The sequence below is a fragment of the Heptranchias perlo genome, chromosome 25 (assembly GCF_035084215.1).
Source record: "Heptranchias perlo isolate sHepPer1 chromosome 25, sHepPer1.hap1, whole genome shotgun sequence".
Classification (NCBI taxonomy): domain Eukaryota; kingdom Metazoa; phylum Chordata; class Chondrichthyes; order Hexanchiformes; family Hexanchidae; genus Heptranchias; species Heptranchias perlo.
This window is the reverse complement of record NC_090349.1, coordinates 13,732,171-13,757,424: the sequence shown is the minus strand read 5'-3', so window position 1 is coordinate 13,757,424 and position 25,254 is coordinate 13,732,171. Positions and strand designations below refer to the sequence as shown.

The 25,254-nt window shown below is 43.8% G+C and overlaps 1 protein-coding gene across 1 annotated transcript in view; it reads right to left on the bottom strand.

Moving 5' to 3' along the window:
- unc119b (unc-119 lipid binding chaperone B) overlaps nt 1–22,635 on the bottom strand; it is a 51,178-nt gene extending 28,543 nt beyond the window's left edge. Inside the window, exon 1 of the mRNA XM_068005660.1 lies at nt 22,249–22,635. Coding sequence (XP_067861761.1) covers nt 22,249–22,435 — 187 coding nt within the window. The 5' untranslated portion in view covers nt 22,436–22,635. The remainder of the gene's footprint in view (nt 1–22,248) is intronic.
- Between the last annotated feature and the right edge of the window lie 2,619 nt (nt 22,636–25,254).

Sequence of the window (25,254 nt, the reverse complement as noted above, 5' to 3'; positions counted from 1 at the left end):
AAGCACATACAGTACAAAAGCAAGGAGGTTATGAAGAACCTTCGTAAAAAACTGGTTCGGCCACAACTGGAGTATTGTGTCCAGCTCTGGGCACCGCTCTTTAGGAAAGATGTGCAGGCCTTAGAGAGGGTGCAGAAGAGATTTACTAGAACGATTCCAGGGATGAGGGACTTCAGTTACGTGCATAGACTGGAGAAGCTGAGGTTGTTCTCCTTAGAGCAGAGAAGGTTGAGAGGAGATTTGATAGAGGTTTTCAAAATCATGAAGGGTCTGGACAGAGTAGATAGAGATTTAAGATCAGGAGGGAGTGGCCCTGGGAGTCCTCAACATGGACTCCAGACCCCATGAAATCTCATGGCATCAGGTCGAACACGGGCAAGGAAACCTCCTGCTGATTACCACCTACCGCCCTCCCTCAGCTGATGAATCAGTCCTCCTCCAAGTTGAGCACCACTTGGAGGAAGCACTGAGGGTAGCAAGGGCACAGAATATACTCTGGGGAGGGGACTTCAATGTCCATCACCAAGAGTGGCTCACTAGCACCACTACTGACCGAGCTGGCTGAGTCCTGAAGGACATAGCTGCCAGACTTGGCCTGCGGCAGGTGGTGAGCGAACCAACACGAGGGAAAAACCTACTTGACCTCGTCCTCACCAATCTACCTGTCGCAGATACATCTGTCCATGACAGTATTGGTAGGAGTGACGACCGCACAGTCCTCATGGAGATGAAGTCCCGTCTTTGCACTGAGGACACCATCCAACGTGTTGTGTGGCATTATCACCGTGCTAAATGGGATAGATTCAGAACAGATCGAGCAGCTCAAAACTGGGCATCCATGAGGCGCTGTGGGCCATCAGCAGCAGCAGAATTGTATTCCACCACAATCTGTAACCTCATGGCCTGGCATATTCCTCACTCTACCATTACCAACAAGCCAGAGGATCAACCCTGGCTCAATGAGGAGTGTAGAAGAGCATGCCAGGAGCAGCACCAGGCGTACCTAAAAATGAGGTGCCAACCTGGTGAAGCTACAACACAGGACTACATGCATGCTAAACAGCAGAAGCAACATGCTATAGACAGAGCTGAGTGATTCCACAACCAACGGATCACATCAAAGCTCTGCAGTCCTGCCACATCCAGTCGTGAATGGTGGTGGACAATTAAACAACTAACGGGAAGAGGAGGCTCTGTAAACATCCCCATCCTCAATGATGGTGGAGTCCAAAAGACAAGGCTGAGTGCAAAAGACAAGGCTGAAGCATTTGCAACCATCTTCAGCCAGAACTGCCGAGTGGATGATCCATCTCAGCCTCCTCCCGATATCCCCACCATCACAGAAGCCAGTTTTCAGCCAATTCGATTCACTCCACATGATATCAAGAAACGGCTGAGTGCACTCGATGCAGCAAAGGCTATGAGCCCCGACAACATCCCGGCTGTAGTGCTGCAGACTTGTGCTCCAGAACTAGCCGCGCCTCTAGCCAAACTGTTCCAGTACAGCTACAACACTGGCATCTACCCGACAATGTGGAAAATTGCCCAGGTATGTCCTGTCCACAAAAAGCAGGACAAATCCAATCCGGCCAATTACCGCCCCATCAGTCTACTCACCAATAACGATGCTCAGTTTGGGTTCCGCCAGGACCACTCAGCTCCAGACCTCATTACAGCCTTGGTCCAAACATGGACAAAAGAGCTTAATTCCAGAGGAGAGGAGAGAGTGACTGCCCTTGACATCAAGGCAGCATTTGACCGAGTGTGGCACCAAGGAGCCCTAGTAAAATTGAAGTCAGTGAGAATCAGGGGGAAAACTCTCCAGTGGCTGGAGTCATACCTAGCACAAAGGAAGATGGTAGTGGTTGTTGGAGGCCAATCATCTCAAACCCAGGACATTGCTGCAGGAGTTCCTCAGGGCAGTGTCCTAGGCCCAACCATCTTCAGCTGCTTTATCAATGACCTTCCCTCCATCATAAGGTCAGAAATGGGGATGTTCGCTGATGATTGCAGTGTTCAGTTCCATTCCCAACCCCTCAGATAATGAAGCAGTCCGTGCCCGCATGCAGCAAGACCTGGACAACATCCAGGCTTGGGCTCATAAGTGGCAAGTAACATTCGCACCAGACAAATGCCAGGCAATGACCACCTCCCCTTGACATTCAACGGCATTACCATCACCGAATCCCCCACCATCAACATCCTGGGGGTCACCATTGACCAGAAACTTATCTGGACCAGCCACATAAATACTGTGGCTACAAGAGCAGGTCAGAGGCTGGGCATTCTGCAGCAAGTGACTCACCTCCTGACTCCCCAAAGCCTTTCCACCATCTGCAAGGCACAAGTCAGGAGTGTGATGGAATACCCTCCACTTGCCTGGATGAGGGCAGCCCCAACACTCAAGCAGCTCGACACCATCCAGGACAAAGCAGCCCGCTTGATTGGCACCCCATCCACCACCCTAAACATTCACTCCTTCACCACCGGCGCACTGTGGCTTCAGTGTGTACCATCCACAGGATGCACTGCAGCAACTCGCCACGGTTTTTTCGACAGCACCTCCCAAACCCGCGACCTCTACCACCTAGAAGGACAAGGGCAGCAGGAACATGGGAACAACATCACCTGCATGTTCCCCTCCAAGTCACACACCATCCCGACTTGGATATATATCACCGTTCCTTCATCGACGCTGGGTCAAAATCCTGGAACGCCATACCTAACAGCACCGTGGCAGAACCTTCACCACATGAACTGCAGCGCTTCAAGACGACGGCTCACCACCACCTTCTCAAGGGCAATTAGGGATGTGCAATAAATGCTGGCCTTGCCAGCGACGCCCACATCCCATAAACAAATAAAAAAAGTGATTGGCAAAAGAACCAAAGGCGACATGAGAAAAAACTTTTTTTTACACAGCGATTGGTTGTGATCTGGAATGCACTGCCTGAGGGGGTGGTGGAGGCAGATTCAATCGTGGCTTTTGGCTTTCAAAAGGGAATGGGATAAGTACTTGAAGAGAAAAAATTTGCAGGTCTACGAGGATAGGGCAGTGGAGTGGGACTAGCTGGATTGCTCTTGCAGAGAGCCAGCATAGACTTGACCGGCCGAATGGCTTCCTTCCGTGCTGTAACCATTCTACGATTCTGTAGTATCATCTTTCCGTACTGACAGGCAGCATCAATAAAGAGGGCACCTTGAGTCGCCTGTGCCATCTACAGATGGTGGGTTCCATGGGCGGAGGAGATGTTGAGGATGCAGCTGATTATGAAGGTCAACTCCTTTCAGCATTATAATTTGTAAAGACTGTCATAAGTGGTTATTATTTAAAGTACTTTATTTGTTCTTTCCCAGATTTTTTTGCTGATTAAACCTGAAGTTTTCTGATTACAAACACTTTTATTTCTGAACCAAAAAAAATTGCTTTGCTCAGCTCCTTTCACCAGATTTTAAAAAAAATTGTTATGCAAGAAAATGTAAAACCCCGAAACCTTTTCATAGCTCCTTTAAAACAAAACACTAATGCTGGAAGGACACCATCTGATTGTGTACTATTCATCAACTTCTCAAATCACTACTGCCGTTTGTCCAACAGAGGATGCAGTTGTTCTTTTTACATGAAAGAGTGCAGCCAGAGTTGCCTGAGCCAATACTGCACAATGAGGCAAAACAGAATTGTGTTCTTCTGTTCATTGATAAAGTGATGTCTCTGTAGATTGGTTAATCGCGTGGGAGGAGGAAGAGAAACAAAATTCCAATGCTTTAACTTGGACTTTGCAGTCAAATACCAGTGACAGATTGTGAGGTGTACATCGCAATCTCTATGTAAGGGCTTCCAAGGATAATTTCGTTGGAAAAGCATTCACTGCAACACTGCGTGCTTGTATCTGATTGTGAACGTGCTAGTCATTCTCCTATCTCTTCCCCCACCGCTCTATAATTTAAGTTACATGGTAGACAGAATAGAGCTTTCTGTGGCAGCAAATCCATTGAACATTTTACAGTTTACTGCCTCCAAATCGATCATGGCACGAAAGCCACCAAGGAACCAATTTAGAAAGCAGAATTCACATGACTTCTTTGACCTCCAACTGCCAGGGTAAACAGGGTTTACAATGGGAGAAATGCTTTGAAAATATACCTCTGCATCTGCAAAGTGTAGTGTTGCACTGATCATTTGTAAAAAAAACTTGTATAGGCTGATCAGGACCTGTTCATAATCTTTTAACATAATCCACATCCTGGTAACCCACTACTATTTACAGCAATAAGTCTTGTAGAGTTGTGAAATATATACACATTTTCTGAGTGTGTCCACTTTATCACAAAACAGTTTAATTTTATCTTAGAATGGAGAATTTTTAATTCTATCAGGTCATCTATTTTACTTACACAACCACATCATAACAGATTTCACATTCTGCAAACTATTATTTTGTTTCAGTTATACACTACGCAGTTTATCATTTTTTTCTTCATCTTCTGTCTTATTCTGTTTTGTTTGCATATCTGATTACTCTTTTTTGCTGCCTCCAATATGGTGCACATCTAACTCTTTGCCACCTGAAATATTTTGTTGCTGGGGAGCTTTTATTTAATCCAAATTTAGAAATTCACCATCACAACACTCATTTTCCTTCACATAGTTGAGCCTGGGTATCAAAGTTTCTTTGCAATCTGGTCAGGGTTCTTTTGTGGTTGGGGGGGCGGGGGTGGAGAAACCATCATCATGAACCCTAAAGACAAATAGAACAGAATTCAATCTGTAGTATTCCTCTATTTAGGGCTTGCATTCACCACTTTTATTAGCAGGCACTACTGTTACCACAAACTCATAGTAGATCTATGTGTGTGCGTCTCTCTCTCTCTCTCTCACACATACATAATATCGTAGTATCATATTGTGCTACAGCACAGGAGGCAGCCATTCGGCCCATCGTGCCTGGTCTTTGAAAGAACTATCCAAGTAGTTCCACACCCCTGTAAACTTTTCCCCTTCAGGTATTTATCCAATTCCCTATTGAACGTTATTATTGAATCTGCTTCCACCACCCTTTCAGGCAGTGCATTCCAGATCATAATAACTCTCTGCGTAAAAAAATGTTTCCTCATGTAGCCTCTGGTTCTTTTGCCAATCACCTTAAATCTGGTTACTGACCCTTCTGCCACTGGAAATAGGGTAAATAAGGAGAAACTATCAAAACCCTTCATGATTTTGAACACCTCTATCAAATCTCCTCTTAACCTTCTCTGTTCTAAGGAGAACAACCCCAGCTCCTCCAGTCTGTCCACATAACTGAAGTCCCTCATCCTCGGTCCAATTCTAGTAAATCTCTTCTACGCCCTCATTGGGGATGGGGGTTAGGGTCACCGGGAAGGGGGGGTAGGGGTCGCTGCAAGTAGGCTTGTTGGGCCTGGGTGAAGCACTCATGCTCCTCCTGGCCCACAAGCTGTTCTATAAAGGCACTTACTTGCTGTTTTAGGCCTTCTCGCCTTCTCTCACATGAAGTGAAGTAGAAGGCATGGGAATCCCGGCGCCCAGGGATTAAAAACAAAAAAGCTGTTAAAATGGAGGCCCTCTCTGAAAGCTTTTAGTGACCAACCCGCCTCTTAAGAGCGGGTTGGCCGCCCACCCCTCGTTCTGCCTGTTAAAACCGGAAATGGGCGGGTTTTAGATTTTAAAATTTTTTTACTGCCTCCTCCCCCTAACCCACTCATTTTTCCAAGTTAAAATCATGCTCTACGCCTCGATTAATAAAGTCCAGGATCCCATATGCTTTTTTAACAGCCTTCTCAACTTGTCCTACCACCTTCAAAGTTTTGTGTGTATACAGCGCCAGGTGTCTCTGTTCCTGTACCCCCTTTAAAATTGTACCATTTAGTTTATATTGCCTCTCCTCATTCTTCCTACCAAAATGTATCACTTCACATTTCGCCGAGTTAAATCTCACCTGCCATGCGTCTGCCCATTTCACCAGTCTGTCTTTGTCCTCCTGAAGCCTGTCACTATTCTCCACATTGTTTACTACGTTCCTAAGTTTAGTGTCATCTGCAAACTTTGAAATTATTCCCCGTATGCCCAAGTCCAGGTTGTTAATATATATCAAAAAGACCAATGGTCCTAATACCGATCCCTGGGGAACACCACTATATACTTCCCTCCAGTCTGAAAAATAACTGTTTACCACTACTCTCTGCTTTCTGACCCTTAGCCATGGGCTTTAATGTTGCTAACAAGTCTGTTATGTGGTACTTTATCAAATGCCTTTTGAAACTCCATATACACAACATCAACTGCACTACCCTCGTCAACCCTGTCAGTCACTTCATCAAAGAACTCAATCAAGTTAGTCAAACATGATTTTCCTTTAACAATTCCTTGCTGACTTTCATTTATTAGCCCATACATTTCCAAGTGCCAATTAATTTTGTCCCGGATTATTGTCATTTCCCCACCACCGACGTTAGGCTGACCGGCCTATAATTGCCGGGTTTAACCCTCTCCCCTTTTTTGAACAGGGGTCTAACATTTGCAATCCTCCAGTACTCTGGCACCGCCCCCATATCTAAGGAGGATTGGAAAACTGTGGCCAGAGCCTCAGCAATTTCTACCTTTACTTCCATCAGTAACCTAGGATGCATCTGGAACTGGTTACTTTTCTACTTTGACTACTGCCAACCTTTTAAGTACCTCCTCTTTATCTATTTTTATCCTATCCAATATCGCTCCTACGTCCTCTTTTACTGCTACATTGGCAGCTTCCTCTTCTATAGTGAAGCGAAGTATTCATTTAGTACCTCAGCCATACCCTCTGTCTCCACAATGAAACAAGTCTGGAATCTAACATGCTTCCATCACAGTTCCATAAAATTTCCTCATTTCTGAGAAACTTGAGCCATATAATGATGCTTACTTCCCTGAAAAATATCCAAATCTTTTCAGTGAACATGTTACTTCTTTCTTCCTCCTCCAACTGCAACAATGTTACTTCCCACTCAACAAGAGCAACATTATGGGAAATCCACTTCAAACAGCTTCATATCAGTGCTCAAAAGGTGCTGTAATTTACAGCATTGTCACTTGGTTTATTTAGCATACTGGTACTAATATGCTACAAGAAAAATTGCACTCAAGCATTTAATATTGTAGGATTCTCTTCATTGCCTAACATTGCTCACACCACTAGTACTTCAGTCTGGTGATGTACAGCTTAAAACTTTGTCTTTTCAGGCACACACAAACTTTGGTAGAGCAAAATCTATAATTGTACTACAGGGTGCTTTTCAGTTCAAGTGGACATAGCAAAGATGCACATTCCCACCATTGTGCTTTACTGAATCCTAATGACAACATTGCTCATAAATGATTGACTTACTTGACCATTAAATTGCCTTGGCACCAGTCAAAGCTAAGTGCACCATAATTAACATCAATAGTGGTGACAATGCAGAGCACTGAACTCGGGCTTTCACTTCTGATTGCCACATGGCAAAGTTGCAGTCAGCTGTTTTTTTTTTATTCGTTCACGGGATGTGGGCGTCACTGGCAAGGCCGGCATTTATTGCCCATCCCTAATTGCCCTAGAGAAGGTGGTGGTGAGCCGCCTTCTTGAACCGCTGCAGTCCGTGTGGTGACGGTTCTCCCACTGTGCTGTTAGGAAGGGAGTTCCAGGATTTTGACCCAGCGACAATGAAGGAACGGCGATATATTTCCAAGTCGGGATGGTGTGTGACTTGGAGGGGAACGTGCAGGTGGTGTTGTTCCCATGCGCCTGCTGCCCTTGTCCTTCTAGGTGGTAGAGGTCGCGGGTTTGGGAGGTGCTGTCGAAGAAGCCTTGGCGAGTTGCTGCAGTGCATCCTGTGGATGGTGCACACTGCAGCCACAGTGCGCCGGTGGTGAAGGGAGTGAATGTTTAGGGTGGTGGATGGGGTGCCAATCAAGCGGGCTGCTTTATCTTGGATGGTGTCGAGCTTCTTGAGTGTTGTTGGAGCTGCACTCATCCAGGCAAGTGGAGAGTATTCCATCACACTCCTGACTTGTGCCTTGTAGATGGTGGAAAGGCTTTGGGGAGTCAGGAGGTGAGTCACTCGCCGCAGAATACCCAGCCTCTGACCTGCTCTCGTAGCCACAGTATTTATATGGCTGGTCCAGTTAAGTTTCTGGTCAATGGTGACCCCCAGGATGTTGATGGTGGGGGATTCGGCGATGGTAATGCCGTTGAATGTCAAGGGGAGGTGGTTAGACTCTCTCTTGTTGGAGATGGTCATTGCCTGGCACTTGTCTGGCGCGAATGTTACTTGCCACTTATCAGCCCAAGCCTGGATGTTGTCCAGGTCTTGCTGCATGCAGGCTCGGACTACTTCATTATCTGAGGGGTTGCGAATGGAACTGAACACTGTGCAGTCATCAGCGAACATCCCCATTTCTGACCTTATGATGGAGGGAAGGTCATTGATGAAGCAGCTGAAGATGGTTGGGCCTAGGACACTGCCCTGAGGAACTCCTGCAGCAATGCCCTGGGGCTGAGATGAGTGGCCTCCAACAACCACTACCATCTTCCTTTGTGCTAGGTATGACTCCAGCCACTGGAGAGTTTTCCCCCTGATTCCCATTGACTTCAATTTTACTAGGGCTCCTTGGTGCCACACTCGGTCAAATGCTGCCTTGATGTCAAGGGCAGTCACTCTCACCTCACCTCTGGAATTCAGCTCTTTTGTCCATGTTTGGACCAAGGCTGTAATGAGGTCTGGAGCCGAGTGGTCCTGGCGGAACCCAAACTGAGCATCGGTGAGCAGGTTATTGGTGAGTAAGTGCCGCTTGATAGCACTGTCGACAAGCCTAGGCACTGTTCCAGCAGAATTATATTCAGCACTGGTTTGAGAATCAAGGCTTGTCAGACACAGAGGATTACAGAAATCTGGATTAATAGTTATGCTGTACATGTGCAAAATTACATGTACTGGCTGTAGCAAAAATTACATATAGCTCTGTGATGCATTCAGACTGTGGAATCCAGAACAAGATTGCACACATTCTGCAGCCAGAATTTCAATAAAGCAGAACCTTGCATTAGTTTCCCTCATTTCAGTTTTTTACAATTTAATATCAGCTTTAAGAGGGTATACTACAAATTGAGAGGCTACTTTGCGCAGAATAGTGTAGAAAAGTCCTTTTCTCAGAAGCAGGGCCTCTTTCATTCACACTCCTTCCAATAGCCAGTTATAAAGAATCATTTGCAGAGCTGGAAGCATGTTACCTGCTTAGGGAAGAGGGGGAAATAAACCCTAAAAAAAAGTTAAAAGGTAACATGCCAGAGGGGGGGAAATTTGTATCATCAAGCATCAACATTGCTTGTAGACTGGCATAATTTGATTACCATACATGTTAGATATACATCTATACATTTTCAATGTAAATGTAATAAGCTTTTTTTTTTACCCCCCACAACCTTCAAAATACCAAAATGAATAAATGCGCACAAGTGTGATCGATCGTTAGGTCACTTATGATTTCAATGCTTCCACGTGGATCCATAAAGGCTTTCATTAACAAAGTCCACACCAACCAGACCAGAAATTGAAACCTGAGCGTCAAATTTAAAAATGCCCACCCTCAACTAAATACTAAATGTAATGAATACATAAGCATTTTTATGAACAGGAATAGGCTATTAGGCTCAAATATCACACCCTTTTTTCCACAGATTAATCTCACCTACGTCCCTTGTAACCATATCACACAATCCCTTCTCTCTCCAGAAATACATTCAATTGTCTCTTGAATCCAATTATACTATCTACTTTACCCATTTATACAACGCACACAAGCAGAGTCATTTCTTGGGGAAGGAAGATGGAAAATAGAAACATGGAAGACAAATTCTGCCTCAAAGCAGTATCCCCCCATCCTCTTTACCCCAGCAGAGCAGTTATTACACCCTTATAGTTTTGGTATTAGGGACAGGGGAAAACGCAAAATATACAAAATGCATCCTTCAATCACTAACGGGGAACTGAAGGAATGAACTATTTCCTTCAATGGTTTTCTCAGTGTCTTAGTACAAGCTTCAATATTTAAATTCAACATGCGAGCACCAAGGCAATGGCTACAATTGCAAACAGCCTAAACAACAAGATGGCAGGATCAGTAACTGACAAGTGACTGCTGAACAGCAGAAACCATTAGTCCATCAATATAACAGAAACTATAAAATTTGCTGTTTTACATGGCAGCATTTAGATGTCATTTGTAATTTTTGGTAAACATTGTGTTCATGGTGAGGAATGAGTGCTGAGAAATGGAACACATCCCTGTTTTGGACAGCCAGTGTCAGCATCAAGTACTTCCAGGTCAGATATAGCATTAGATGCAGAGTAAAGCTGCCTCCAACTCTTCCACAACAATGTGCCTCAGCCCGAACCTCAGATTTACCCTACTTCACTACTGCAATATGTTTCTAATTCACCATCCAACCTGCATCCTCCCTGAACAAGTTTTACTTAGTGCCAAATTTGGGCAGTTTACATTGTGAACCTGTGCCTACTTGGGTGCAGACGAGGGCAACTAGATTAATTCCCAGTTTGAAACATCTTAGTTACCAAGCTAGGTTCAAAGAGCTGTGACTCTACATTTTAGAGGAGCGTAGACTATGGGGTGATTTGATCGAGGTTTATATAATTAAGAAAATAGATTGTGTTTGTGCAGACAGCTTATTTCAACTAAGTAGGTTATGGAGGACCAGGGGGTCACAATTCCAGAACTAGGTTAGATGTCAGGAGGTGGTTCCTTTCGCAGAGAATAGTGGACTTGTGGAACGGGCTGCCGGCTCACGCGATGAACGCCGATTCGCTGAATTCCTTCAAGCGAGAGCTGGATCTGTTTCTGGCTGGGGCGGGGATCACCTCATCCAAAAGGTAAGTACCGTATGACAATAATCAGGGCCAGAGTGGTCTCCTGGGCTAGTTTTGATCACCTAAGGGGGCCAGAAAGGAATTTTTCAGATTTATCCCCCCCAAATTGGCCTGGATTTTTAAATCTGTTTTTTCACCTCTCCCAGGAAATTACATGACTTTGGATGGGGTGGGGAGGGTATATATTGTGATGCACAAGGAATCGCAGTTGTGTAGGACAGGCTGAATGAACCAGTAGGTATTTTCCTGTCAGTCATTGTTTGTATGTTCTATATTTCTTTATGAATTGAATTGAGTGCACCAAACTCATTGCACCCTTAAAGTCAATAAACAGACATGGACTGGATTCAAACCCAAGTCTCATTGGTGAAAAGCTAGTGTACAACCCACTGCACTATCCAGTCTCTGAGATCATTTGTAGAAAAACTTGCACAAAGCACCCTGAATGATTTGAATACATAAAACCACTGCCTGATGAAGCACTACACCATACAGGTTCCAGGTTTGATTCCCAATCTGTGCTGCATTAGTTAACTGGAGCCAAACAAGAGTTGGAGCACCATAATTGGCCTAAAGACTATGGAGGAGCGACATTACAATTGGCCTCAGTACTAAGCAGGGGCAAAATTATCCAGAGTCCCTGCTCCTGGTCATTATCCAGTAGCTACTAGAAAGCGCAGATGTGGACCTCAAATAAGAAGATAAGCTCAGGTAAGATTCCTTCCACAATCAACTGGACCACTGTTATGCATAGTCTATGCTCACATTTAAAGATCAGCCATTTGGGAAAGGCATTGGAAGACTGCCAGGATCCATGGTATGGAGTCTCAGGAAAAGTACCACCTTTAAGATAGATGTTGGGGGGGGGGGGGGGGGCAGGAGGGAGGGGAAATGGAAAAAAACTTGCACAAAAAACTTCTTGATTATTTTAATAAATTCCCTGGTCCAGTGGACCTGTCATACTTCTAGAGTCATTGATCTGTTGCTAAAACTGCTGATTTCAATCATGCAGATAAGATTTAATTGTTTGTTTATAAACAAACCAATTATTTTCATGAACAGCAAGAACTCAATTGGGAACTCAGTTTATGAATCCCAGTCTTGGCTCTGATATTTGCACTAGCCAAGTAATTTGCCAGACTCCACCAAATAATTTAAATTCTAGAAGTGAACAATCATCACAGCAGGCTTCCTGTACCACTGTTCAAGAACATTTCCTGTTATCTAAGGTCTGGGCCCTGCCACACTGCTCAAAGACTGCACAAATGTCTGGAGTATATAAATAAGCAACGCCGCCCCACCAAAAATAATTTAGGTAACAAGGTTAATTTGCAAATGTATGAAGATCTCAACCATTTGGAATGACTGATAATGCATGCAATTTGGTCATTTAAGTTGTATATGCAATACCAATTGAAGTGGCAAATCAGGCACTATTTCTGTTGTTTTTAAATCAAAGAACTCAATTTAGACAAAACCTTTCAAGGTATCGTTCTAGGCACACCAGTTGTTAATTGCATCCAAAGATATTTCTTTACTGTGGGTGTGGGGTGAAGTTATAATCCTTCAATACTTATCTTTGGCACAGTCATACTTAATTTCCTGCTACATATTATCACTGATGAAATCATTTAAGATTTATTCAACAGATTGACTGTTAAAACAAGCAACATTTTAATTTGCCACAGCCCAGCAGAATATTGCCGTTTCTGCCAAAATGACAAAGAAAAAAGAATATATTTCTAGAAACTATTTACAGTGAATCAGACTCCCACCTCACCAGGGCTATGATGGGGCTGAACAGACTCCAGCTACACATTCCTGTTTACTGGTTGCATAACCCAGTTGTCAGGGCCGCACATATTAGAACGAGATGTAATGTCATTACTCCCCTGACCCAGAGACAGGGTGCAAGGGAGGCAAAACCAGCTGGAAATTAGATCCCTACCTTAAGTATGTTTGAAACATTTTTTTTTTAAAAACGGATGGCATGCCCTTGAGGGTACATTATATACAAAAAATATACAGCTCAACTCTTTACAAATTACTTCCTTCCCACAAAGCTTCAGTGTAACAATTCCCAAAGTTCACTAAACTAAGTGATCAAAGGTAAGCCCCTGTGACCTACTGTCTTATTCAACTGAAAAGTAGTCCGCAATGCAATCTTTTAGGAAAATAGAGGTCACTCTCCAAATGCCACACAATATTGCAAGTGATCAATCTTTTGCGCATAATTCAGTAAAGCTTTTTTGTACTTTGTGATGCAAGGGTGTTTCAACCAGTTATTAAGTAGCCTCAAGCTATACATTTAAAATAAGCCCCTTCATTAAAGTAGTGGACAGAGGAATGTCACAGAAACATTAAGCATTCTTCTGCTAACTTCAGCAACAGCAATATTTATTTTTAAAAAATCATTAAAAGAGATGGAGGAAGGGAGATTGGGTGTACTAGCAACTTTTTCCTCCAGGATTTGGGTTCAAATCCAACCCAATTCAATGGGATTTTTGTCCCCACTTTCTCCTGATTGTCTCAGACCTATTTCATTCAGTCATGGCCCAGTTCATAGAATCACAGAAGTTTACAACATGGAAACAGGCCCTTCGGCCCAACATGTCCATGTCGCCCAGTTTATACCACTAAGCTAGTCCCAATTGCCTGCACTTGGCCCATATCCCTATGTACCCATCTTACCCATGTAACTGTCCAAATGCTTTTTAAAAGACAAAATTGTACCCGCCTTTACTACTGCCTCTGGCAGCTCGTTCCAGACACTCACCACCCTTTGAGTGAATAAATTGCCCCTCTGGACCCTTTTGTATCTCTCCCCTCTCACCTAAAATCTATGCCCCCTCGTTATAGACTCCCCTACCTTTGGGAAAAGATTTTGACTATCTACCTTATCTATGCCCCTCATTATTTTATAGACTTCTATAAGATCACCCCTAAACCTCCTACTCTCCAGGGAAAAAAGTCTGTCTATCCAACCTCTCCCTATAAGTCAAACCATCAAGTCCCGGCAACATCCTAGTAAATCTTTTCTGCACTCTTTCTAGTTTAATAATATCCTTTCTATAATAGGGTGACCAGAACTGTACACAGTATTCCAAGTGTGGCCTAACTAATGTCTTGTACAACTTCAACAAGACATCCCAACTCCTGTATTCAATGTTCTGACCAATGAAACCAAGCATGCCGAATGCCTTCTTCACCACCCTATCCACCTGTGACTCCACTTTCAAGGAGCTATGAACCTGTACTCCTGGATCTCTTTGTTCTATAACTCTCCCCAACGCCCTACCATTAACGGAGTAGGTCCTGGTCTGGTTCGATCTACCAAAATGCATCACCTCACATTTATCTAAATTAAACTCCATCTGCCATTCATCGGCCCACTGGCCCAATTTATCAAGATCCCGTTGCAATCCTAGATAACCTTCTTCACTGTCCACAATGCCACCAATCTTGGTGTCATCTGCAAACTTACTAACCATGAAAGCTTTCACCCACAACACAAAACCTCCCCCAATCTGGCGCTAATTGACAATCTCTCTCATTCAGAGGTGTCAAAAAGATGGCTAATATGAGAAGTAGAAAAATTCATGTTGCTGCAATAGGGACCAGCAATAAAGGTGCATTGTTGAAGTAAAATAAAATTGGAGCTTTGCTCTGTATCAAACGGTGTTATATTTAATCTAAGAGTACTTAATGCTGACCTTGGGTGATGGAAGTGAAAAATGTTTTACATTCCTCAACATTGACACCTTTCACAATGATGTGAGGAAAAAAAAGACAGAAAAAAATCCAGGTTTTTTCATTAAAAAGCCACTAATAAACTAGTCTGTTACAATTTTAGCCACCAACATGTTAGTCTATGGCGATGTTAATCCAAGGAAATACTAGCACATCTCCTATGTTGCTGCTCATGGTAAGCTGAATGATTGGATTTTATAGTACATAGTGTGCAATAAGTTATCAGGACCACGGAGGGTGAAGTTAACAATTTCCAGATATTTGTACAGTTGAAAGAGTACAAAACCATTTGTCGGTTGAGCTGTGTGAAGCAACTGACATTTCTACAGCAATCTCTACAGTTATGAGACAAGCATCCTATCAAATTGCTATTTAGTTATCATTGGTCACTTTATAAAGAGAATCACTAAAATAAAGAATCTGCATTTATATTGCGCCTTTCACGTTTCAGGATATTCCAAAATGCTTCACAGCCAACGAATTATTTTTGAAGTGTTGTTATGCACGCAAATAAAATTTTGACTATTAGTAAGATTTTGACTATAAAAGAATTCTGCCATGTTGACTTAGTTGATTGTCAGCTTGGCTCAGTGACAGCTCAGTTATAGGGAGCTTAAAGCTGATTCCCAGTCATAGTGGGGAGCAGGAACAAAGAGATTGGGTAGAAGGGACTGCCAGTCCAACAGAACCTTGCTTTGCGAAATTCACTGCCGCATTTGTCACAACATAACTGATCAGAAAGCAGACCAGCTCTTGTGAACTCCTTTACAAAAGCAAACAGTACTCAGAGCTATCTAGGAGCTTACTTATGGTCATTTTTCTGGTGCTGGTGAACAAATTACCAGATTTACTGAATTCAATTTCAACACTTGGATTTTAGGACATGACTGCTGGCCTGCTAGTCCGGTACAACAGCCACTACACTGCTGTACTTCAGGGTTCAAGTCAGGCTAAATCCTGGGGTTTGTTTTCTGGTCAGATCACTGGCCAATATAAACACTATCAGCAGCCACAGGTGAATTTGCAGTGGCAAAGTTAACATGCTCGTTGACCACCATGAAAACTGCTGGAAGGCTGTCAAGAGTGATAACTGATAGGATATCCTGCTGCTCACTTTTCCTTATTTTGAAAGTTCCCTGAAGCATAAACAGGGTGGTTTCCCAAAAAGGAGAGAGAAACTGAACTCTTTCCAATGCATGTCTGTAGCAAATGCAGTAGAATAACTTGCAGACCAATAAAACAGAAAGCAACCATTTTCAGTAATCTAAAGTAGTGAAACTTCAAAATGCATTCGACACAAATTCAAGACCCCAATTGAAAAGTGTGCCTCCTTCATCAATTGCATTCCTAAATACAGAAAATGTGCCAGTACTCTACACGTTCACAAAATACATGTAATCCTGAACTGCAGGGATTTTTGAAGGATCTGGACAGAGTAGATAGAAAGAAACTATTCCCAATGGCGGAGGAGTCAAGAACCAGAGGATATAGATTTAAGGTGATTGGCAAAAGAACCAAAGGCAACATGAGAAAAAAACATTTTTTTTAACACAGCGAGTGGTTGTGATCTGGAATGCACTGCCTGAGGGAGTGGTGGAGGCAGATTCAATCGTGGCTTTCAAAAGGGAATTGGTTAAGTACTTGAAGGGAAAAAATTTGCAAGACTATGGGGACAGGGCAGCGAAGTAGGGCTAGCTGGATTGCTCTTGCAGACAGCTGGCATGGACTCAACAGGCCGAATGGCCTCCTTCCGTGCTATAACCATTCTATGATTCTATGATTTAGTGACATTAACGAGATGCAGCCAAGTAAACTGCACCAAGGACATACATCTCATAAATGGGAACCTGGTGGTACCGGAAGTACATAATTGAGAAGTCACAGACTGAAGAACTGTTTTTCAGGTTATTAGCCAGACCGAAAGCAAGCTGCACATTTGAGACTGGAAATTCCCCTCTCTATGGATAAAAGAATCACAGCAGAGAAAAAGGACCCAACCATAAAATTCAAGTGGGCAATATTCAAAAAGCTAACTGCAAACAAATGTCCAAAGTTAAACAACCAGTTTTGGCTGAAAAACTTCAACACCAAGCTTTAATGGCATTAGTGAGAGAACAGAAAGCCTCCTCAAATTTGTGAGCCAATCTGTGAAGTATTCTCATTTCTGTAAGGATACAAGAAAGAGTTTCTGCTCATGAACAAGTTGCTTTCAACTCACCTGTGATCTTGTATTTATAGCAATACATTTAACAGTAGTTAGAATGTGGAACTTGCTACCACAAGGAGTAGTTGAGGCGACTAGCATAGATGCATTTAAGGGGAAGCTAGATAAAAACATGAAGGAGAAAGCAATGAAAGGATATGCTGATAGGGAGGAGGTTCATGTGCAGCATAAACACCAGCACAGACCAGTTGGGCCAAATGGTCTGTTTCTGTGCTGTAAATTCTATGTAATTTCAAGTAGCTCTGCCTTAGATTACTTTTTTAATCTTGACCCCTTGAATGCTTTATTGCACTATGATCTTCTGTATTATATGTTTCATATCCTGCATGGATTAAATCAAAGTAATGTTCAACCTCACCAATTCAGCAATAAAAGAACAGTTTTTACCTGTCATTCAACATCAGTAGAAAGATCTGTCAAAGTTGTCTTCCCTAGATGCTTTGTTCAAGACTAACCCATCCACTACTTGGCTTCATTTTAACATTGCTCTATCCATATCTACCTCTATCAAGTTTCACCATTTCTCAATCCCTTGTAATAATCATACAAACTACAGTCCCATGTGTGTGCTATATAATAATGATTTTTATAGCCCTGCAGTTCCAGCTATATGTTCAGTGGTGGTTAAGTATACAGAATATCATGGAAAGGACGTAGTAATATTAAGGTTAAGTTTTTATGTTGTTCCCCTGCTAGCACTTAGTTTCTCACAAGCCTTTGTGCCATTTGTACATTTATTTGTTTGTTTTTTGCCCCCAGTACCATTCGTGGCACCATTGGGTTTCCCAATGGGAATCACTCCCCTACCTGAGATGTTCGGAGGGAGTGTTTGGAGGGAGGGCCAACGAAAGAATGCCAGGCAGGTCAAGAAATGTTCTGTGTCCAACCACCAGTACCCATACATCAGCATCTGCAGAGCTGAACATACCTTGCATTGGCAGATGATTAGAGCATGCAAGGGTTTCTCCTCCGAAAGGAAGCTGGCACACCGGGGCAACAGCACCACCAAGATATTTGAATGCCAACTAATCGTACTTTTGGATGCTTCCTCAGTGGCACCCGATCACAGTATGTCATTGTTTTCAGGGGTATGGCATGAAACAAAGCATACCAATTGGCCAAACACATCAGAATGCCACCAACAAAATCTGCAAGTTCTGGCATACCTATCTGCCAATGACCATCAGCAACTACCTTCACAGGGTCCAGGTCAGAACTGTGATATTTGCTGCAAGGACTCCTGCAGTCACCATGCAGCACAGTGTCACTGGATATGCCAACTGATATATCCAGTGATAATAAGTTAGCTACAGCCTGAAATTTGGCTCCACCTCCTTGCAGGCATTCTGCAAATGCAGCACTTCAGCAGCCATCAAATAAGGAGTCAGCTGCCTGCAGACACACATGTACCTAGGGTTTCTATTTCCTTCATTTTTCCTGTTGTTTTAGTCCCCTCTTTCTTCGATCTTAGCAAAGGCTGCTAATAAGCTGAGATGACTTCTGAGCCTTTCCAAAGGCTTTCAACATTTTTGGCCCCTTATTATAACACTTCCCTTTAACTGTTCCCTTCCCATTAAATGTCACTTGCACAAATTTGTTGCTCCTACCAAAAGTGTGCTCCACGCTCCCATAACTGTGCAAATGGACTGACCTTGGAAAATTAAGTGCAAACAACAAGCTTCCATTTGTGTTTGTCTAAAACCCAGCACTAGCCATCCAGGTCTAAACTACACCAACAGCATAAAATATAGGCTGAAATGATAAATGAATCCCTTATTAGATTAGTAAAAACCCTGTTCCTTCCTAAACAGAAATAACTCTGGAGGGTGAGAATCATACTCATGTCAAGTCAGTGTAGCATCTATCATATTAGGCAGTTGAAAGCTTTTAGATACCTTTCCAATGCAAAAGTTCAAAAGATCGGATGGAATTTCGACAGGAATGAAACCCACAAAATAAGGCCGCATCAAGTATGATGTAACAAACTGTGCAAGGATTGAAGGCTGTTGAGCTAAAAGCACCAACAGCTCCACAGTCAACAAACAAAACAAAATCTCTGCTTGCGTCCAAAATGGTTCCAGCAGATAACTGCAATCAGTCTGCAAACATAATTTTTCTCATTGGTCTGAATGCAATGCAGTTAAGTACAAGGTCTGCAGCAGAATTCATTCACTGATTCTGTGACCAATCACACTCCCCCATATTGCTAAATTTACTGGTCTTGATCCAGTAGACCAGTGTTAATTTCATCATGATTATGTATTTGTAATTATAACATATACGTGCTGCAGTACATTTGATAGCTTGCTATTTTACACGGCATTCCAATTCTTTGTGACATTTAACAAATGCACTTAAATCAATACTACAGTACCACTAAGTGACACATGTTCACGCTGGAGTGCAAATTACAATCCATAAATGCACAGTGACGCATGGTGGGTGCCACTTCAATTAGCCACCAAATGTCAAGTTAAATTTGCTGGATACTGTCAAAGAAAATCAGGCCAAGTAAGTGACTAAACTTTCTTTTCTGAAGTCACGAGGAGCCCATCAGAAGTTTTACATAACCACCAGATTATCTGTATGGGACAAAAACAATGAAAAAGGTTATTTTTTTAAATATATGAAATGTGATAATATCCATAACATTTCTGTATTTGTAAAAGCTGGCCACACCAATGATGTCTCACACAGGAACTAACATGAGTGAATCTGAGAAAAACTGCCATCTCTCTGACTCTCAGCATTTCCACCCAAAGCTTCCTTTCATCACTAGGTTTGCTGATTTAATTTACAGTCGTTTAATAGCAAAGTAAAGAATTCTTTCCTCTTATCCCCAGAAAATCAGCCTGTTAGTGCAAACTCATACTCCGCTATCACAGGATTAACAAAGAAAATAATCTTCAGACAGTTCCTCAGTACAGCTTAGTAAAAAAAGATTTTAACCATAGGAATGAAAACAGCTAATCAAATTATCCAGGAGCTCATTTAGACTCTTCAGCACCAGGACAGCAACGAGCAGATTTTACCCACCAAATCCAGCAATATTACTAAAAGAACAGTGCACTCCAGAACTTAGTGTATGCTTTTCTTTTATTTGTATTCTCTCTCTCCTTCTCTCCTGAAGATGCCGACTCCTGGCAACCCCCCAGTACATCATCCAAGCAGACTTCTTCACATGTGATTTAGACAGCAATTGTCAGTAGCCTATTAGTTCAAAGGAGGTATCACAGCCAAGCTTGACTTTAACCTCATCCAATATTTACAAGCACATACTTTCCGGTAGGAACAACTGCAGAGCAATCAGGAGCAGATTTTGTCCCCCTCCCCACTAGCCCAGGAGAACACCACTGCTCCAGCTGCATTCAGCTAACTCATTACAGACCAGCAATTGAATCTTGGGACCTTCCTAGCCTGAATGTCACTCAATTATCACATCAGGAAGTGCATTTAACCACTGAGTTAGTGCAAGGTGCAGCCATTTTATACACTAACCAAATTACTGCTGACTCAATGCTTTCTGCTCAATGACGTGAGCAGAGAACCACACTTGTACCTTTTACTCACAATCTTAAAATTTGTGAAAGATATGCTCCATTTGTGTGCTCAAATATGTAAAAAGGGGCATTGCTGATCCATCTTCAACTGCCATTGAGTTTGTTTTAAGAACAACAAAAAAAGGCAAAAGGATCATTGACTCTTTCCAAATATGAATATCACTATAACAGCTCACCAAAATTGGCAGGCTTTGCACTCACTGCATTTATACTATAGCCAACATGCATGGTTATTAGTGCAAAATCACTACCAAGATTGTCTCATTACTGGCATATTTGTTTGTTTTGGACTGCATTTTGACACTGAGCCAAATCAGCAATATAATCTGCATACAGTGCGAATTATATAAAAACTGGATAAATAAGAGGAATTCAAACTCACTTAATTAAAGAGAAAACATATAAAAATTGGTTGAGATTAGAAGGAGCAGAAATTAAAACTGACACCTGTGTTATGAGTGGGAAGGGAAAAAAAATCAGCCAGGATTCCAACTCCCTAGAAATCATGTATGTATAGATATCGAATGATTGAGCTTGGTCATAATGCCCTTGCCACTCCACATGGCTAAATCAGCTGTCAATTCTCAGTGCCTAGACTCAGACAAAAAATGTGCACTTGAGCATATAATTCTGGAGGGCAGCCAGCACTCGTGGAACTGTACTTCAGCAAGATTCTGCTCCTCCAAAAGAAGTGGTGGAGAAAGGGAGAAAAAACTTGTACCAGCTAAGTAAACAAGAACTTCACACCCTCTTCAATGAGACACCTGCCAACGGGGGAAAGCATTGCGAGCAGCTGCCGATACAACTTGGATGATGCACTGTCACTGCATAAGCTGTTTGCCTTCCTACTTGTTCACATGTTCATTTCTCACATCACCAGCAGCCTGCACCATTAACTTTAAACAATGGAGCTTTTAGCAATGCTTATGACCTTTAACATATTAAGCGTGTAGTAGTAGTGCACGTAAGCATCTTTGTAAATTTAAGTTATTTAAATCTAATAGTGAGAGGGGGCTGGGGAAGATCATGCAAGGGCGATCCCAACATTTTCAATGTTTAAATTAGCAAACCGCTTCCTAACAGTGGACATAATGCACAGGTTTCGCTATACTTAATGCAGTGATGCAAATATGAAAACTAATTAAGACACAACAATGAAAGCTGAAGAGTTGACATGGGCTGATATTAGCTCCCTGTTTTAATGTTAATTTCCGTACTCTCAAGTGCAGAGTCTCCAGGTTTGCAATAATCCTACCCTCATTTAGCAAGCATTTAAAGAGATCAGTTTCTTCCACACCAACGTAGGCATCTACTAAAGCTTACTGTATGCATGACTTGGTTTCCAGTTAAATGCATCCCCAATTCATCAGGTCAGCCTGATTTGGAGATTTAACTCAAAAACATTTGTTTTGGAAAGGAGGGAGGTGTAGAGGAGCTCAATCAAGGCAGGCATCTTCCGGAGCTCTTTTAATCACCAACTACCCCGCTGTCACTGGGAATCATTAATTCAGAGCTGAATAGATTAAGTACCGCGCTTTCTTCAATGGATCGGAAGAAGTTAATTAAAGTGAATAATTAGCAATTAAATCAAGAGTATCTTAAATTTACTAAATGGATGGGAGAAAAGTCACTGCAACTAGATTACAATCCACTTCCCCTCACAACCAATTCTGCCGGGGAACACCAAGTCTGGGGCCTAACCGGCCAGAATGCTAGACATGACGATCGGTTCGCCGGCCGGACACCCATATCCCACCCACCCCGCTACCCGCCAGCTGCGAAGGTGAAGCAGACGCTTACTGTCGGTGGCAATCTGTAGACACAGCACGTTGAGCGGGCTGATGCTGTCCTTCTGCAGCAGCTCAGACTCAGTGACGGGGGATAGGCCGTCGGGCTCCGGGTTCTTCTTGCTCTTCATCCTGTTGAGCACGCTGCCGCCCTGCTTCTTCTTCTCTTTACCGTCCGTCTTGTTACCCGAGTTACTCATCTCAGCGGGGATCCAAACACTGCGGCCAGGGAGGGAGGGGAGTGGGGGAAGGGGATGAGAGTGAGCAAACTTTAAACCGGTAATAACCAAAGCTTCGCACTTTCTCTCACGGTCCAACGTTTGCCTCTCCCGGTCCCGCTCGGTTCCTTTTTGCTGACCAGCGGCCCCGGGAGCCTCAGTTCGCTGCCGCTGATTTCAAAATGGCGGCTGGTCGGTAAGACTCGGTAGCTATGGAGAGGCGGCGCTGGGGTCACCAAGGGGTCACCGCCAGCCAATCAGGCTCCGCTCCAGGTTAAGCACAAAGCAACACAAGGACTTGCTGGTTGCACTGGGCATTTTGGACATTGCATTTTCCTATACTGCTGCCTGCCAGTGTGAAGATTACTCTGTCCCTTTTAATGAGTCGGTAAATCAAGTTAACTTCTATTTGCTGATATGGGATCCATTCCAATTGTGCAGACCAGGAGCAGCACCAGGCGTACCGAAAAATGAGGTGTGAACCTGATGAAGCTACAACACGGCACTACATGCATGCTAAACAGCAAAAGCAATATGCTATAGACAGAGCTAAGCAATTCCACAACCAACAGATCAGATCAAGAGGGGTGATGATTCCAGGCAGCAGAGGCACTCAGGTCAAGGCCTCCCTGTACATGGACGACGTCGCTGTCTTTTGCTCGGATCAGCTGTCGGTCCGCAGATGAGCACCTGCGACCAGTTCGAACTGGCCTCGGGGGCCAGGGTGAATTGTACCAAGAGCAAGGCCATGTTCTTTGGGAACTAGATTGACCGATCCTTTGTCCCCTTCACCGTCAGGTCAGATTACCTGAAGGTGCTGGGGATCTGGTTCGGGAGGGCCGGGGCGTGCATCAAGAACTGGGAGAAGCGTATTGCCAAGGTCAAGCCGAAACTAGGACTGTGGGATTGACGATCCCTCTCGATCGTGGGCAAGAACCTGGTCATCAGGTGCGAGCTGCTCTTGGTGTTGCTGTACGTGGCGCAGGTCTGGCCCATACCTCGCTCCTGCGCCGCGACAGTCACCCGAGCCATCTTCTACTTTATCTGGAGATCAAAAATGGACCGTTTCTGCAGGGACACGATATACAAATCTCCAGAGAAAGGGGAGAAAGGCGTGCCCAACATGGCCCTCATCCTGATGGCCACCTTTGTGTGCGGCTGCATCAAGCTGTGCATAAACCCTCGGTACGCAAACACAAAGTGTCACCACATGCTGAGGTTCTACCTATCCCCGGTGTTGAGAAGGATGGGCCTGGCCACGCTGCCACGGAACGCTCCATCCAGTTGGAGCGTTCCGCCCCACCTGTCCTTCGTGGAAAAGTTTGTGCAGAAGAACACCTTTGACCACAAGACGATCAGCAAGTGGTCTAGACGTAACGTCGTCAAGACCCTGCGGGAAAAGGAGACGGTGGATCCTGTCAGTTGGTTCCCCGAGCAGACTGTCAATGTCATTTGGCAGAACGCCTCATCGCCAGAGCAGTCAAACAAGCACCAAGACCTAGCTTGGCTGGTGGTGAGAAGAGCCCTTCCCATCAGATCCTTCATGCACTCCCGGAGTCTCAGCGCCACCGCGCGCTGTCCCCGAGGAGGCTGCGGTGGAGACGAGACCGTCACCCATCTCCTTCTGGAATGTGCCTTTGCAAAGAAGGTCTGGAGAGAGATGCAGTGGTATCTGTCCAGGTTCGTCCCGAGCAGTTCTGTAACACAGGATTCTGTGCTCTACGGGCTGTTCCCGGGGACGGACACCGAGACGGAAATCAACTGCTGCTGGAAGATCATCAACTCGGTGAAAGACGCCCTTTGGTCTGCCCGAAACTTGCTGGTCTTCCACTGCAAGGAGCTGTCCTCGACTGAGTGTTGCAGACTGGCACATTCTAAGGTTCAGGACTACGTGCTCAGCGATGCACTGAAGCTGGCTGCGGCCGCCGCAAAGGCTCTGTGGGGAAAGGCAACCGTTTAGAACCTTCCCGCCATTGTATACCGAGGGGCTGCAATCAGGGAAAAACCCCCTCGGGCAGAATGTAAAATTAAAATTGATGTAATGTACCTGTAGTGAATCTGTAATGTACTTGTAATGAATCTGTAATCAATAATCTGTATTGAGTGCAATGAAATGAGGCACCCGAGAGTGTCATGAACTGTAATTATGTACAATATGTTCATTGTACTGGACTTGATGTAACCTGCAAATTGTATAATCTGTATTGTGTAAATTTGGAATGCGATATGACAACTATTGTATGTATTGTAAATTTTATGAATAAAGTATATTTTTTGACAAAAGAAACAGATCAGATCAAAGCTCTGCAGTCCTGCCACATCCAGTCGTGAATGGTGGTGGACAATTAAACAACTAATGGGAGGAGGAGGCTCTGTAAACATCCCCATCCTCAATGATGGTGGAGTCAAGGACGTGAGTGCAAAAGACAAGGCTGAAGCGTTTGCAACCATCTTCAGCCAGAAGTGCCGAGTGGATGATCCATCTCGGCCTCCTCCCGATATCCCCACCATCACAGAAGCCAGTTTTCAGCCAATTCGATTCACTCCACGTGATATCAAGAAACGGCTGAGTGCACTGGATACAGCAAAGGCTATGAGTCCCGACAACATCCCAGCTGTAGAGCTGAAGACTTGTGCTCCAGAACGAGCCACACCTTCAGCCAAGCTGTCCCAGTACAGCTACAACACTGGCATCTACCCAACAACATGGAAAATTGCCCAGGTATGTCCTGTCCACAAAAAGCAGGACAAATCCAATCCAGCCAATTACCGCCCCATCAGTCTACTCTGAATCATCAGCA